The 17,896-nt window shown below is 41.3% G+C and overlaps 1 protein-coding gene and 1 pseudogene across 2 annotated transcripts; both read left to right on the forward strand.

Annotated features, from left to right (window-relative positions):
* Positions 1-118: 118 nt before the first annotated feature.
* LOC146453812 (glutathione S-transferase omega-1-like) lies at positions 119-3,891 on the forward strand (annotated as a pseudogene). The gene is made up of 5 exons (XR_014859416.1): positions 119-453; positions 1,138-1,304; positions 2,248-2,345; positions 2,431-2,548; positions 3,403-3,891. The product of XR_014859416.1 is annotated as a glutathione S-transferase omega-1-like (transcript).
* A 2,835-nt stretch (positions 3,892-6,726) lies between these two features.
* On the forward strand, positions 6,727-15,350 carry LOC146453813 (glutathione S-transferase omega-1-like). The gene is made up of 5 exons (XM_085096214.1): positions 6,727-6,901; positions 7,963-8,125; positions 8,728-8,828; positions 9,780-9,894; positions 14,734-15,350. Exons 1-5 carry the CDS (start codon positions 6,812-6,814, stop codon positions 14,976-14,978), a joined length of 714 nt encoding a protein of 237 aa, XP_084952340.1. The 5' UTR covers positions 6,727-6,811; the 3' UTR covers positions 14,979-15,350.
* Positions 15,351-17,896: the final 2,546 nt, after the last annotated feature.

Here is a 17,896-nt window from a genome sequence, read left to right on the forward strand (position 1 = left end):
GAGTGTCGGTTTTTTCTAGCCTAACGCCTCCTCGGCTTGATCTTGGTGTTTTACAAGTCCTCGTTTTACAAGTCCAGTCCACCCCAGTCCACTCCAGCACATTGCAGTTCTCGCGAAATTCAAAATGGCGGCTGGAGCGTGAAATCCGTAACCTCACGAGATCTATTTAAAGTCTTATTTATTTATTTATAATGATTAGTGAGCCGATGCGACCGTGAGCCAATAACAGACGTTTCTTTAGAAAGCTACAATTTAGCATCAGAATGACGCTGCAAGCTTTTAGTATTCCTGAGTATTCGATCTCGTCTGACGGTGGCGGTGTGTTTTGTATTGCAGTTTTGATTTGACCTTACAGCGAAGAAAATGACCCACTTTTCCACAGGATCTGAAAAACCAGCCTTGAAAAAGGACTGTCTCCGTCTGTACAGCATGAGATTCTGTCCGTTCGCGCAGGTACCTAAATTAAATCAAGAGTTAATATTAATCTGAGACGCGGTTTTAACTTAATCATGCTTAATCCGTTACTAATCTTTTAAAAACGTTATTTCTAGTTTTAAAAGTAAAACTGATTTACATGTTTGCCATGTGGCAGGACTAGGAGGGTATCAACAAATTTATCTTGTCTTTAAACTTCTTAAAAGGTGTAGCAGCTGCGATATAAACAAGCTGCACAGTTAATCCCTACGCCCTAACTTAGCCTAAAAAAATATCCAGTATAGGACAGTGTCCAGCATGTTTAAAGATATCTGTAGTGCACTAACCTATGCTTGTGATGTGGATGTAACCTGCGCAAAAAAATCCGCTGAAAACAGGCAAATGCAGTAATAGATCCAGACATTAGGGTAAGGGGGGGGGGGGGGGGGGGGGAGAGGGGATGGTGCAGGCAGGGTTGTGGTGGTGGTGGGGGGGGGGGAGGTTGGGGTGTAGGAGGTGCACCACTCAGGCTTGACAGCTCAACTTCTCTTCATGAAGAGAAGTATCTGCATATCAAATTGCATATAATTTTGTGCATCCCCTGAGCTGTTCAAAGTTGAGGCTTAAAAATGCTGTATGGATAATATTCCTGTTGTTGGCTGGAGTGGCTATGTCAGGCTGCACAGGCACATGTCCAGACCAGTGTTTTCCTTTGTTTTGTAGAGAGCTCGCCTTGTTCTTGCTGCCAAAGGTATAGAATATGAGTGTGTAAACATCAACTTGAAGGACAAACCAGAGTGGTTCTTTGACTTGAATTAATCCTGTTGGAAAAGTGCCGGTGATTGAACACCCTGATGGAAAGGTCATATACGAGTCTGCGATATGTTGTGGTAGGTACTTCTGTGTTACAAATTGAAGTAAGACATCTTGTTTTAAAGGTGAAGTGGAGCAAATTATGCTCTTTTAATATACATTAAATTGCACTATGCATATAATAGGGCCATTTTATAGTTTTGTAGGAGCTTCACGACCTGAAATCAGAATGAAAACAAAGCTTGAGTTTTTGATACATTAAACGTTGCTGCTTTCAATCATAATTGTTAATCACGTTGTTGCTCTGGTCAGCACCTTTAAATATGAAAAGCACTGGGGTTTCTATCAAAGTCAACTTCTTCTTAAAGATTTGGGTCACTTAAAACTGGCCAATCAGATCACAGTAGGATACAAACAGTGAATAATTCCAAAATTTTGGGTTTTAACTCTGACTTGTTTTCCGTCTACTCATGATTGGTTCAATCAGCTTTGGTTGGAATTCATTGTTCTTGTCCTGCAATCTGATTGGCCAGTTTTGTTTAAGTGACTCCCGTAACAGTTGTCGACCTGTGAGATAAGTGTATGGGAGTTTTCTGCCATCATTTTCAGTGTTCCCAAAGATTTCCTCCATCGCTGTAGTGAATCCCTCTGCTGAGGGTGGTTCACTGAGAAAGCTAGGAGAAAATCCTTTGAAATTCAGGGAATCGACTAGAGAAAACTCCCACTCATGTTAAGATACTTTGTGCAAGCGGGCCCAGATCACTAATTAAGTACACAACTGTGAATTGTCTAGCAGTTGAGAGAATTATAAATAGCACTGCTAATCCCATTGGGGGAAATTCCTACCTTCCAAGATATCCAAGAAAATTTCTTCCTACCCACTGGGGCAGATTTGGAATAAATAAGGGTCATGTTCAATTTATATTGTATTGATTGTATATTAATTATTGTTGTATTTAATATTTTGTATTTTATTTAATAGGAGTTGCCGTCAAATTATAAGTATTTGTTCCCTCTCAGATTACTTGGAAGATTTGTTTCCTGAGAAGGCCCTGTATCCTAAAGATCCATATGGAAAATACAAGCAGCGAGTACTGGTTGAAATGCTGGGAAGCGCAGTAAGGACAATCATGATTTTGTATAAATTTTGAAGCAGTCCAGATTTGTTCCACTAATGCATTAATATTTATTGCTCCTTTACAGATTGTTGGTGCATATACCAAAAGTTTAATTCAAAACAGTGAGGAAGCTCAGGAAGAACTGAAGAAACAACTGGCTGCCTTTGACAAGTATTTGAAAGATAACAAGGAACATATTGGAGGTGAGCTGTTATCAATGATGATCTTTAATGAAACGTAGTGGAATAATAAATAGATTATAGGGATAATATTTAGTAACAATATTAATATTCAGTTATAATTTAATGATAATAATAATAATAATAATAATAATAATAATCTTTATTAACATATTTCAAGCTATTTTCAAGTTAAAAGTTCTAGTTTTAAAATATCCAACTCACAGAAAATTTGTTAAGAAAAGTTTGACGCATTAAAAATAATAATAATAATAATAATAATAATAATAATAATAATAATAATAATAATAATAATAACAACAACAACAACATGATAAGTTTATGCATCAAATAGAAAACTCAGAAAAAAATCCGAGCTCCAGATGGGATTTGAACCCACAACCCTCTGTGATCAAAAGACTCAATAATAATAATAATAATAATAATAATAATAATAATAATAATAATAATAATAATAATAATAATAATAATAATAATAATAATAATATCAATATTTAAAATAGTAATAATAATAACAATAAAATTTATAATAATAATAATTTTTAATGATAATAATTTACCACTGAAATTTACATTCACACAACATCATTTGGAGCTCAAGAAACAGGTGTACCTGGGATAATATGCCACGACCCATAACATCACCAACATACTGGGTAGATACTCCAAAAAACATTGTTTGAGAAAAAGCCAGTCAGGAACACCTGACTTTCCTTGACCCCTTTCTGGTCGCTCTCTACACCTCTGTTAAGCTTAAAATTCTTTCTTTGTGAGTATCCCACTCTCTGCTCCTTCATTGCCAGTTCCAACCCCGTTCTTCATTCTGTCTGACCACTAAGGTTTCCCTGTACACACAGGTGATAATCCCGGCATGGGAGACTTCCTAATATGGCCATGGTTTGAACGTCTTCTTGCGACAAAATCACGTGTTGGTGTTGACTTGTCCCAGTACCCGGCGGTCTCAGCGTGGGTTGCGGCCATGAGTGAAGTGCCCGCAGTCAAGGAATGTCGTTTACCAGCGGAACTGCACGTGAAGTTTGGGCAGGGATACAGAGCCGGCGATGCAAATGCACAGCTAATTGGTGCCGTTTAAAAACCATAAGGATTGTCGTTTTACCTGGTGCTCATTTTTTTTGTGCGCTCATGGCGAGAACCTTCCAAAAGAAGTTTTTTTTTTTCAATTTTTTCCTGCAACTTGTCTTGCAGTTTTGTTGCGACACAAGTTGCACGGATCGTTGCCTAGTGTGACATGCCTTACATTGACACTTAAATAAAGTGATTTTAGAGTATGTTGCACTACGTAACGATCCGTGCAACTTGTGTCGCAACGGCGCAACGAGATTGCGAGACAACATGGTTGTAAGAAAATTGCCCTTTAACTCGTTCCGTCGAGTAAACATTTAGTAGGACATTTTTCTTTACATTTTCATCTAGTAAGAATGTTTTCTTGACTCTTACTAAGTGGAACGAACTGACTTTATTGTGGAACAATCTGACTTTTTTGTGGAACGATCTGACCGTAAACCTTTATGGGTCTTATGACGAGACCAGTATCATTGTATACACCTATCACATTGATTAACCAATAGCTTGTTGTACTTAGAATAAGTTGTAACGGCTCAATAAAGAGACCGTTATATCAGTGAAGTCCTCTGTTGTCTTTTGCGTAAATGTTTTGACATTTTTTCGCTGTTTAAAGTTTAAACTAAGCTCTTTGAAAATGAATGCCGCGAAGCTTTTTGCAGTAAATACGGTATTTCTTGAAAGACAAAAAAGGAAGTTTTTTTAATCGTACTTGATGTTTCTTTCGAGTCGCCGATAAAAACGGCATTGTCAAGTTCCGTTTCTGTATCACTTCTCAAAATCTTCGAAGTGCAACTCCCCCTTTCAACAAACCTTAACTCCGTTCAAACCTCGAATTTGGAGAGTAGCGCCAGAGCTAATGTCTTCGAGGATACTTAATTTAAAACAACATTACAAACAATACAATAAAATAATACTTGTGATAAAAAGTTTTAAATATTTCTAGATAAAACAATATACAATGTTATTACAGGCGGAAGAAAATGTTATGAGGCGGTTTTGTAGTTCCAGCATTTAGCTTATACTAGCTCAGTAAAAGAATGGAGGCCATAAAAGTTGTTGTTGATACTTTGGACGGGATACAATATCACAGTAAATATCGCTGCCTCTTAAAGAATAAGTTCTGGAGTGCAAACTTTCCCGTTTGTTCCAAAATGAGTTTAGCGCCTCTTTCAAGCCAATGTGATAACTGAACTGATCCAATACAAATGGTCGAGTTGGCCAAAACCGACAAGGAAACCATGAAAATGCCATCAGCTAGGGCACAAGGTCATGTTATGTGATATTGGCAAAAGACAGTCGCTACCAACAGAAACCTACTTACCTACTGTTCACCTTTCGCACCGTCACTGATGCACTTGAAAAAACGCCACACTGTTCACCTTTTGCACAGTCATGCTGATGCACTTGAAAAGGCACCACAATGTTCACCTTTTACACCGTTATGCTTTATATACATCGTGTATAAATAAAGGCAACCTTTATTTATACACGGTGTGTATCGGCATTACGGTGCAAAAGGTGAACATTGTGGTGCCTTTTCAAGTGCAGTTCTTACAGGGAAGAAAATGACTCATTATTCAAAAGGAGCTGAAAAACCAGCCTTGAAAAAGGACTGTATTCGTCTCTACAGTATGAGATTCTGTCCATACGCCCCCCCTCCCCGGGGGGGGCACTCCCCTATATGAGCTATACGGGGACGTGCCGCTGGATAGGGTATGGTTTTTGGCGTCTCTGTCCTGAACAGGGTATATAATTTCAAGCCAGTCTGTCCTGGACCCGTCCTAGACAGGGTATGGTTGCAAGACTGTCGTCTTGTATTTGGGAATCCGAAATCAGAGACGTTAGTCAGTGTATTTATTTTAGTGAACAATGCTTCACGTCAATTGAGTTTCCACTTAAGGTTCACCGCTGTTTTCGCCATCACTTCTAGGAAGTGTATTATTTTATCTGTTGTGATTGGTATTCGCGTTTCAATGCGTGGAACATCACGTCCGGTAAGTGATAGTGGGCCTTTAAATGTTATTACTATTTCCAATAAACACTTGTGTAAGACAAGAGATAGATGTTGTCCTTTGTCCTGAATAGGGTCTTAAAAATTATAGAGGGCGCTGTCCTACACAGGGTAGGTATTTAAGGTTATTTTCGTCCTAAACAGGGTCAGGGTTTCAAACCCCCAGTGGCACCCCTATACCTAAACATGGGCCAAGTGCCCCCCCCCCCCCCCCCGGGCAATATGCCCAGGTATTTAAAGATCTTTAAACTTTTGGTGAAATTTTTGTAAATAATGAAATCGGCACGCGTGCAACTATAAACTCGCTATAAACTCAGACTTTAAACAGGGCTTCAGGAAGCCTTTGGGATTAGACGGTTTTTTAAAAAAATCCTACAAATACATATACAAATATACTAAATCTATATATCACAATAGAACTATAGAATACAAATGATGGAGCCCCATGAACCGACGTAAACATGACAAGGTACATACACAGCGAAGAAATATAGAAACTGCACGCCCTGAAAGAAATGGGTGGGTGGGAGAGCTAAACTAGAGCTGCAAAGACAATGCTAGCGACAATTTTAGTATTAAAGCGAGATGAAAACCGCGGTTAATTTTTTTATCACGGTAAGTATGGCGCGTCGCACTACCAACGCTGGCCACCCAACAAACTTTTTTTACAAGCCAATCAGGATACGCCAATTTGATAACCGGTCACGCCTCCTTGCAATTTGCAAAAGTCACGCAACAACGAATTATTGAAAACATGTCGTTTTGTATTTTATGAACAAGGAGGAAGATATCTTGATTGGCTAACTTGTAAAAAAAGTTTGTTGGGTGGGCACGGTAAGGCGCGTCGCACTGTAATAATCGGCTTCCGATCAACTGGGCCCTGGGGTCGAATGCATGTACGGTGGTATGGTCTTGACACTTTTCAACGTTACTTTCTTTAACTGTTTTTTGGGCTAAAATGTTAAAACGTCAAGGAAAATATTGGTTAATAGCGCGAAAAAACTTAAGCCAGTCGATACAAACGGAAATGGGTTTGGAGGTGGCCATTGCGTGACTGGCATCGGTGCTAATTCACCGGAACTAAGTACCAGGTGTCGCGCGATCAGCATGACGGTGCAAAAGGTGAACATTGTGGTGCCTTTTCAAGTGCAGTTTTTACAGGGAAAAAAATGACTCATTATTCAAAAGGAGCTGAAAAACCAGCCTTGAAAAAGGACTGTATTCGTCTCTACAGTATGAGATTCTGTCCATATGCCCAGGTATTTAAGCTTTTGGTGAATTTTTTGTAAATAATGAGATCCACACACTTGCAAACTCAGACTTTAAACAGGGCTTCAGGAAACCTTTGGGATCAGACAGTTTTTTAAAAAAATCCTACAAATACAAATACAAATATACTTTAAAATACTAAATCTATCACAACAGAACTATAGAATACAAATGATAGAGGCCCATAAACCCGTAAACATGACAAGGCACAAACACAGCGAAGAAATATAAGTGCACGCCGTGGAAGAAATGGGTCGGTGGAAGACCTAAACTAGAGCTGCAAAGACAATGCTAGCGACCGCCCAATGTGCTCTGAGTGCGTAGCATTGACACTTAATGAACTGGCCCAGTGGTTTTACTGTGGCAAGTTATCAGGTGAAGCAATACTTTGCAACTTTACTGAGTCTTGTATGACTCTGCTACCATCGATCTTTACGACACCACACAGACTCGACTGCCTCCTGTCCTCGAAAGGGGGGGGGGGGGGGGGTTGGGGAGGGGTATACTCCCTTTATAAGCTATATAGGTTTTTGCAGCCTCAAAGGGTATGATAGGTAGAAATTTTTATATTATATGTATTTTTTCATTGACATTACAGTACAAATAAACGTTGTTGTTGTTCCAGGCATACTAGTGGGGAGCACGCCAAGACAATTGTTGTGATATGTGCAAATAATATTTAATTTAGTATATACACTGACAAAATATGATAAAAAGCAAGAAAAGACCGTTCTATTACCTTTTCCCTTCAGTTTTGTTGCCTTTTTTAATTTATTTGCTCAGAAATGCAATTGCAATATTTTCTTCACGCACCTCCCTTTTGTCAGAACACTTGGAACAGGCTAGCAATTTTTGTCTGAATGTCAGAAAATGAGTATGGATTTTACAGAAATGGGCAGGAATTTTAAAGGTTAGGTCTGTATTTTAGGGCACCGGAAAATTACATTTTTTGGTCTGAATTTTTTTTTTGGGAAAATTTAACTGTAATAGATTATTGGGACATGCTTTGCTTGTTTATCACTAGTTGTGTATTTATTGCTTTGTTTTACAGAGAACCCGCCTAGTCCTTGCGGCCAAGGGTATAGAATATGAGTGCATAAACATCAACTTAAAGGACAAACCAGAGTGGTTCTTTGATGTGAACCCTGTAGGAAAAGTGCCGGTGATTGAACACCCTGATGGAAAGGTCATATATGAGTCTGCGATTTGTTGTGGTAGGTACTTTGTGATGGGAAAAACTGCGACACCTTCTTAGCTGCAGAAGCCTCCTCTGCAGACCCCCTTTGAGCTTGTCATGCGATCTTTCCTCTCCAATAAGACTCTACTGAATGTAGAATTAAACCAGGAATTTACCAATGAATTGTCAGGAATTTATGAAAGGCATTCTCAGAGTCTGTAATGGAGGTAAGGGGGGCAATGCTACACCACAAAAATATTAAAAAAAAAAAAGCATTAACATGGCATTGTGCAGTTCCAAACAAAATCCATACCTACCCCATTGGAAATTCCAAGGAGGGGGGGGGGGGGAATCTTAGAGGCCAAAATTTTAGAACAAGCAAAGTATGAAGCTAAAGTGGACTTTTTCGGGGGAGGGGAGTGCAAATGGGGGGAGTATGGATATTTTCTGGAACTGCACAATCTACTCCATATAATTTAGGGGTGCTGCAACCCCCTCAACTCCAGTCCCCAGGATCTGGATGTGTGGACATGTGTAGAGAATTAGAGAACAGTTTGTAATAATTTGTACCAATCAGGTTTCATTGTTCAACAAAGATCTCACTATCGCTATTTGAATGATCATTTGTTTCCCTTTCAGATTACCTGGAAGATTTGTTTCCTGATAAGGCCCAGTTGTATCCTAAAGATTCCTATGCAAAATACAAGCAGCGAATGTTTGTTGAAACCACAGGAAGTGCAGTAAGGATTGACAATGTAGTTTTCTTCAGTCCAGAGATGTTGCATTTATTTATATTTTATATAAAAGCATTCTTAAATACATCAATAATTATATAATTTTAGGTAATTACATGTAGGAACATTCAATATCTGATGATATGTAACGCAATAACATTAGACAATGGTAAAGCAAAAAAACAGTTAGAAACAGCGAGAAATTTCCAGTTAAATTAAAATGACAGGCTGCAGGTGCTTTCTACTTGGTTTTAGCTAAAGTATATAGAGTTGCAATTCTTGGTTTAAAATGGTCCTTCTCTGTGTGTTTAAATAAATTTTAGCCAAATATGCCATAAAGACAAAATATCAGCATCATCCTACAATCCTGGACAAAAATCCTTGGGACAAAAGTTAAATTAATAAAAGCATTTATATCTTAAATGTCAATATTCTATATCTCCTAATATGAAATGACACTTAATGCGTTGTTTAGTACAATTTTTGCCCCCCACCCCTCCCCCCCCCCCCCATTTAGTTGCCTTCTGAACACAGGCTCAACACTTTAAGAGGGGTGAAGTGGCAGCATGCCTATTATAAGAGATAACAAAAAATGGAGTCTGTCCCAAGAACTCAGAAGTTACGTCAAGGATTGTACGTAGCAGCTTTTAGGGTATCTGGGCCCCAAATTAATTTATGATAAGAAATGCTAGAGGTACCACTCTCTTGATATTTTAAGAAAAGACCGCACCTTATTTCTTGTCACTTACAGTGCAACAAACTCAACTGGGGTCACCCAACGTTGATCAGCCAATCACAAGTAACATTGATAACAAAGGAGTCTGGCTTTGGTAGTTTGTAAGCCAATCAAAAATGAGAACATTTCTTTAAATTTCAAAATGCCAATTTTTTCGGTGGCCCCGGTTGAGTTCGTTGCACTGTAATTGTGAATAATTAAATATAATTTTTCTTTTTCAGATCATTTCCACAATGTTCAAAAGCCTTAAAGGTGATGAAGAAGGTAAGAAAGAATTGAACAAACAACTGGCTGTCTTTGAGAAGCATTTGAAAGAGAACAAGAAACATATTGGAGGTGAGCTGTAACGATTATAAGTAACATACTTTAAAAATATGGTTTGCCAGCCATGATTGACTCTACACCACAAGCGACTACCCACAGTATAGAAGCAGACGGAATAGCACAGTTTTTTCTTATTACATCACTTAAGATTACAGGGTCGCTAACTCAACACAGAGAGTCTGATTTGATCATTTTGGATCATTAAACAGCAATCTGAAGATTCTATTTGAATTAAGGAGTTGGCACATCACTGACCTAAGGTGCATTTCAGGTCGCATTTTGTTGTTGTTGTTGTTGTTTTTTTAGCTCATATTCACCACAGTGTTTGCATTTTGCCTTGAATTCCTTCTAGAAACATTGCCTCAATATTTTATCTGTTGTATTATATTTTTGCTGTTTGGATTTTATCAACAACCTTTAATCATTGCAAGCAAACCAAGAGTATTTAGGAAGGCCGAAAGATTTTAAACATAAATTAATTCACCAAATTCTGAAAGTTAGCATGTGCTTCCATTATTGCATTTCCTTGGAGGAAATAAACTTTTCTCAAAATCTCTCTTTCTACTCCTAGGATTATTTAGTTCATGGCCAGGGTATCAATATCTTGCTTTCTTTGTAACACCACACCTGCAGTTCCACCTTTCCTACCTCCACCAATCTAAATTTTTTGTTTTTTTTCACTTGCTGTCCCCTCACCAATGCCAGTCCCCATCCCTATCTCCCCTACTTTTCACACCCTATTCTCACAGTCCCCCATCCCCATCTCCCCTAGTTTTCACACCCTATTCTCACAGTCCCCCATCCTTATCTCCCCTAGTTTTCACCCCTTATTCTCACAGTCCCCCATCCCCATCTCCCCTAGTTTTCACACCTTATTCTCACAGTCCCCCATCCCCATCTCCCCTAGCTTTCTCACCCTATTCTCACAGTCCCCCATCCCCATCTCCCCTAGTTTTCACACCCTATTCTCACAGTCCCCCATCCCCATCTCCCCTAGTTTTCACACCCTATTCTCACAGTCCCATTCCCATCTCCCCTAGTTTTCACACCTTATTCTCACAGTCCCCATCCCCATCTCCCCTAGTTTTTACACCCTATTCTCACAGTCTCCATCCCCATCTCCCCTAGTTTTCACACCCTATTCTCACAGTCCCATTCCCATCTCCCCTAGTTTTCACACCCTATTCTCACAGTCCCCATCCCCATCTCCCCTAGTTTTTACACCCTATTCTCAGTCTCCATCCCCATCTCCCCTAGTTTTCACACCCTATTCTCACAGTCCCATTCCCATCTCCCCTATTTTTCACACCCTATTCTCACAGTCCCATTCCCATCTCCCCTAGTTTTCTCACCCTATTCTCACAGTCCCCATCCCCATCTCCCCTAGTTTTTACACCCTATTCTCACAGTCTCCATCCCCATCTCCCCTAGTTTTCACACCCTATTCTCACAGTTCCCATCCCCATCTCCCCTAGTTTTTTCACCCTATTCTCACAGTCCCCATCCCGCTCTCCCCTAGTTTTCACACCTTATTCTCACAGTCCCCATCCTCATCTCCCCTAGCTTTTTCACCCTATTCTCACAGTCCCCATCCCCATCTCCCCTAGCTTTCTCACCCTATTCTCACAGTCCCTATCCCCATCTCCCCTAGTTTTCACACCCTATTCTCACAGTTCCCATCCCCATCTCCCCTAGTTTTTTCACCCTATTCTCACAGTCCCCATCCCGCTCTCCCCTAGTTTTCACACCTTATTCTCACAGTCCCCATCCTCATCTCCCCTAGCTTTTTCACCCTATTCTCACAGTCCCCATCCCCATCTCCCCTAGCTTTCTCACCCTATTCTCACAGTCCCTATCCCCATCTCCCCTAGTTTTCACACCCTATTCTCACAGTCCCCATCCCCATCTCCCGTAGTTTTCACACCTTATTCTCACAGTCCCCATCCCCATCTCCCCTAGCTTTCTCACCCTATTCTCACAGTCCCTATCCCCATCTCCCCTAGCTTTCTCGCCCTATTCTCACAGTCCCCATCCCCATCTCCCGTAGTTTTCTCACCCTATTCTCACAGTAACCCATCCCCATCTCCCCTAGTTTTTACACCCTATTCTTACAGTCCCCATCCCCATCTCCTGTAGTTTTCTCACCCTATTCTCACATTCCCCATCCCCATCTCCCTTAGCTTCCACACCTTATTCGCACAGTCCCCCATCTCCCCTAGTTTTCACACCCTATTCTCAGTCCCATCCCCATCTCCCCTAGTTTTCACCCCTTATTCTCACAGTCCCCCATCCCCATCTCCCCTAGTTTTCACACCTTATTCTCACAGTCCCCCATCCCCATCTCCCCTAGCTTTCTCACCCTATTCTCACAGTCCCCCATTCCCATCTCCCCTAGTTTTCACACCCTATTCTCACAGTCTCCCATCCCCATCTCTCCTAGTTTTCACACCCTATTCTCACAGTCTCCATCCCCATCTCCCCTAGTTTTTACACCCTATTCTCACAGTCCCCATCCCCATCTCTCCTAGTTTTCACACCTTATTCTCACAGTCCCCATCCCCATCTCCCCTAGTTTTTATACCCTATTCCCACAGTCTCCATCCCCATCTCCCCTAGTTTTCACACCCTATTCTCACAGTTCCCATCCCCATCTCCCCTAGTTTTTTCACCCTATTCTCACAGTCCTCATCCCGCTCTCCCCTAGTTTTCACACCCTATTCTCACAGTCCCCATCCCCATCTCCCGTAGTTTTCACACCTTATTCTCACAGTCCCCATCCTTATCTCCCCTAGCTTTCTCACCCTATTCTCACAGTCCCCATCCCCATCTCCCCTAGCTTTCTCACCCTATTCTCACAGTCCCTATCCCCATCTCCCCTAGTTTTCACACCCTATTCTCACAGTCCCCATCCCCATCTCCCGTAGTTTTCACACCTTATTCTCACAGTCCCCATCCCCATCTCCCCTAGCTTTCTCACCCTATTCTCACAGTCCCCATCCCCATCTCCCCTAGCTTTCTCACCCTATTCTCACAGTCCCTATCCCCATCTCCCCTAGTTTTCACACCCTATTCTCACAGTCCCCATCCCCATCTCCCGTAGTTTTCACACCTTATTCTCACAGTCCCCATCCCCATCTCCCCTAGCTTTCTCACCCTATTCTCACAGTCCCTATCCCCATCTCCCCTAGCTTTCTCACCTTATTCTCACAGTCCCTATCCCCATCTCCCCTAGCTTTCTCACCCTATTCTCACAGTCCCCATCTCCATCTCCCGTAGTTTTCTCACCCTATTCTTACAGTCCCCATCCCCATCTCCTGTAGTTTTCTCACCCTATTCTCACATTCCCCATCCCCATCTCCCTTAGCTTCCACACCTTATTCGCACAGTTCCCCATCTCCCCTAGTTTTCACACCCTATTCTCAGTCCCATCCCCATCTCCCCTAGTTTTCACACCTTATTCTCACAGTAACCCATCCCCATCTCCCCTAGTTTTTACACCCTATTCTTACAGTCCCCATCCCCATCTCCTGTAGTTTTCTCACCCTATTCTCACATTCCCCATCCCCATCTCCCTTAGCTTCCACACCTTATTCGCACAGTTCCCCATCTCCCCTAGTTTTCACACCCTATTCTCAGTCCCATCCCCATCTCCCCTAGTTTTCACACCTTATTCTCACAGTCCCCCATCCCCATCTCGCCTAGTTTTCACACCCTATTCTCACAGTCCCCATCCCCATCTCCCCTAGTTTTCACACCCTATTCTCACAGTCCCCCATCCCCATCTCCCCTAGTTTTCACACCTTATTTTCACAGTCCCCCATCCCCATCTCCCCTAGTTTTCACACCTTATTCTCACAGTCCCCCATCCCCATCTCCCCTAGTTTTCACACCCTATTCTCACAGTCCCCCATCCCCATCTCCCCTAGTTTTCACACCCTATTCTCACAGTCCCCCATCCCCATCTCCCCTAGTTTTCACACCCTATTCTCACAGTCCCCCATCCCCATCTCCCCTAGTTTTCACACCTTATTTTCACAGTCCCATCCCCATCTCCCTTAGTTTTCACACCTTATTTTCACAGTCCCATCCCCATCTCCCCTAGTTTTTACACCCTATTCTCACAGTCCCATCCCCATCTCCCCTAGTTTTCACACCCTATACACACAGTCCCCACCCCTTCTTGCCCAGTTTCCATTCCTTCTCTCACAGTATTCCCACCCCCTTCCCACCTGGCTCCACTGCCCTTTTACCTTCCTAGTCCCTTCTAGTTCAGTTTGTTGTTGGTTCTCATCCTTGCTCCGAGAGGTTTTTCTCCGGGTACTCCGGTTTTCCCCTCTCCTAAAAAACCAATATTGATTAAGTCCAATTTGATCTGGAGAAATTCCCTAATAATTGCTCTATGCTAAATACATTAACACTTAAATAAAGTGTTTTTTTCCCTATCTCTCCCAGTTTCCTCCTCCTTCTTTCTCAATTCCCACCCCTTCTCTCCAAGTGCCTATCCCCTTTCTTCCCAGCCACTTACCTTTTACCCTATCTACCATTTACCTAGCAACTACCTGACACACCTACCTACCCACTCATCTACCAAAAAAATAAAAAACATTGGAATTTTTAGTGACTTCCACAGAGTGGCTCTTTTTATCTACATCCACATCAACAACAAACTCAACCCACATGTGGCGTCAACACCGGGAATTGAACCCAGCTCACACTAGTGGAAGCTCTCACCACTGCGCCATCCTTGCAAACCCATGAAAAAATAAACCTTAAGTTCCTAACTACCTTGACCTACCCACCTACCTGCCTTCTCATCTTCCTGCTGATTTGACCTTATGTTTCCTTGTACAGGTGATAATCCCGGAATGGGAGACTTCCTAATGTGGCCATTCTTTGAACGCCTTCTTGTGTTTCAATCACGTGTTGGTGTTGACTTGTCCCAGTACTCGGCGGTCTCAGCTTGGGTTGCGGCCATGAGTGAAGTGCCCGCAGTCAAGGAATGCAGTTATCCAGCTGAAATGTATGTGAAGTACATGGAAGGATACTTTGCTGGTGATCCAGATTCCCAGCTTATTGGCATCGATCAGAAACCTTGAGGAATGTCCAACGGGTTCATTTAGCTCGTTCAGTTGTTCTGGACTCATTTGCTGCGAGCTGTCAGGAGCTTTCCAAAACTGGCATGTTTGAATCAAACTGTCCGTTGCAATTAGACATCCTTACATATATCTTATTCATGTACTAATATATAGTTGCGTAAAGTTGTGTTTTGACTGGCCTAGAGGAGTTTGTGATTAAAGTAAGATGAGCCACAGAAAGTTCTCGTAAATTTTGCATAAATTAAAGTAACACATTGTCAGATTGTTAGCCAATCACAAGCCTTGACAGCTTTGTATTAGCCAATAGGCGTGTTCTTTTGCTTAGAGAGATAAAAAAAGAGACGTAATAAAAACCAAATTTACCCACTCAAATTTTTATCTTCACGCAGATCATCACTGTGACGATTTTTGAAAACAGTAGTAATTTTATACGGGATAACTGATATAAAGGAAAATAAGACAAGTATAAGTTTAAAATGAATAGATTTCGTTTGAACGTGCTTGTGAACCGATAACGTGCAGGGGACGTCAAGCTATTCGCCTGCGGCCAACCTCGTTACCAGGGTCCTCTCTCTTGGGAACGAGGTTGGCCTGTGGCTCGTAGCGTACTTTCTTTTTCCTCACCATGTTTTGACGTCATCTGTACGTTATACAGACGCACGGTTAAATGGATTCTATTTGTTCAGTAGAAGAAGTTGCACTCGCGCCGCCGAATAAATAGACAATCGCGTCACTGAATTTCTCTGGTATTTTTAGTACTTCCTTGCTTACGTTTTTGGGAAATTTCGTAAAACCATGCATTTAATTGTAGAAGCCGTTGATAGGAAACTTACAACAATTTAAATGCACGCCCTGTTTTCCTTGTTCCAAGGTGTGTGATGCGTTTTTAATAATCTCGTTCCTTCCTGGTTGATGTTGCCCAGTTGCGTCGGTTGTGTTTTTGAAAAGTTCACTGCGCGCCCTTATTAAAATATAAAATCGATGTATATTATCAGTTTTATTCTTTTGTACTCTCGCTTTTACAGCGATAATATAAAATTTTCTGTAGCTTCATTAAAAGTAACATGCGGACGAAAAATATTTCGCAAGGCACCTGGAAGGTTGCCAGCCAATACTAACTCTACTATGTTGACAATGACCTTAAGGACGATGCCTACTAATAGCCAAGTATTTTTGCGCAGTAAATCACTATGCGGGAAAAGCAGATCTTAGTAGCGGCTATTGAAATCCAACACGAAAATTGGGATTAACCACGCATTTTTTAGAGATAATTAAGCAACAATAATTGCAGTCTGAAATGTCAGCCGTCTCCTCCCCCTAACCCATAGGGGGCGCAGGAGAGAGACGTCGTCTCTCTCTCCCGCGCCCCCTGTGGGTTAGGGGGAGTAGACGGCTGACATTTCAGACTACAATAATTGAAAAAACCAGTGCAATGCAAAGCAATGTATGGCGCTTTTTTCCAAATTGAAGTTTTATTATCTCTGAAAAATGCATGGTTACCCCAACTTTTCTTTTTGGATACCAAAATCACTTGCTAAGTTTTGCTTTCTCTGCATAGATTAAAGCGCGCAAAAATATCCCTGTATTAGTAGGCACCACCCATAGGAAGCCCGACAACCTCGTTTCCAGAGCCCAGGTGTCTTTTGGTCAGCGCCAAGACATGTGGGCTCTGGGAACGAGATTGGAAGCCCGAGTATCTCGAGATGCGCAGAACGTTTGCGCAGTAACAATAGTAGGCACCGTCGTTAACTGAAGTGGTGTTGACGAGTCACATTCTTGCAACTGGTTGCTATGGTAAAATAGTGCCCCTCGGAAATTTCATATTTTATAAACTAGCATACCGGTATTTGCTCTCTCAGCGTTGCTTCCGTCTCGTCTCGTAATTCTAATATAAGATTAGTTATTTTAAATGAGGAAGCCTGACTTGTTATAAGCCTCGCGGTTTTTTTCAGGTTTTCTCGCCATTTATTTTCTTTCATCAATTTTCTTCATTTTTTTCCCATCTGCAAATGTTGTGTATATGGCAAAATAAATATTGTATTGTATTGTATTGTCTTGTCTTGTCTTGTCTTGTCTTGTCTTGTCTTGTATTGTATTGTATTGTATTGTATTGTATTGTATTGTATTGTATTGTATTGTATTGTATTGTATTGTATTGTATTGTATTGTATCACGGTATTGTCTTGTCTTGTATTGTATCGTATCGTATCGTATCGTATCGTATCGTATTGTATTGTATTGGCTTTTTGATAACGTATTTTCTCAATTAAATGCCGGGTCTACAAGTGCTAAGACGTACTGGAATAAACGCCCCAATAAGCATGCGTCCTAGCTGCAAAATAAACTTTCCCGTTTGCTCCAAAATGAGTTTAGCGCTTCTTTCAAGCCATTGCGATAACTGAACTGATGCAATAGAAATGGTGATTAAAACCGTCAAGGAAACCATGAAAATGCCATCAGCTAGGGCACAAGATACTGTTATGTGATATTGGCAAAAGACAGTCGCTACCAACAGGAACCTACCTACCTACTATTCACCTTTCGCACCGTCACTGATGCATTTGAAACGGCACCACACTGTTCACCTTTCGCGCCGTCATGCTTCATATACATCGTGTATAAATAAAGGCAACCTTTATTTATACACGATGTATATCGGCATTACGGTGCAAAAGGTGAACAGTGTGGTGCCTTTTCAAGTGCAGTTTTTACAGGGAAGAAAATGACTCATTATTCAAAAGGAGCTAAAAAACCAGCCTTGAAAAAGGACTGTATTCGTCTCTACAGTATGAGATTCTGCCCATATGCCCAGGTATTTAAAGATCTTTAAACTTTTGGTGAAATTTTGGTAAATAATGAAATCGGCACACGTGCAACTATAAACTCGCTATAAACTCAGACTTTAAACAGGGCTTCAG

This window comes from Pavona decussata, unplaced genomic scaffold (assembly GCF_977016875.1).
Source record: "Pavona decussata unplaced genomic scaffold, jaPavDecu1.1 SCAFFOLD_322, whole genome shotgun sequence".
Lineage (NCBI taxonomy): Eukaryota > Metazoa > Cnidaria > Anthozoa > Scleractinia > Agariciidae > Pavona > Pavona decussata.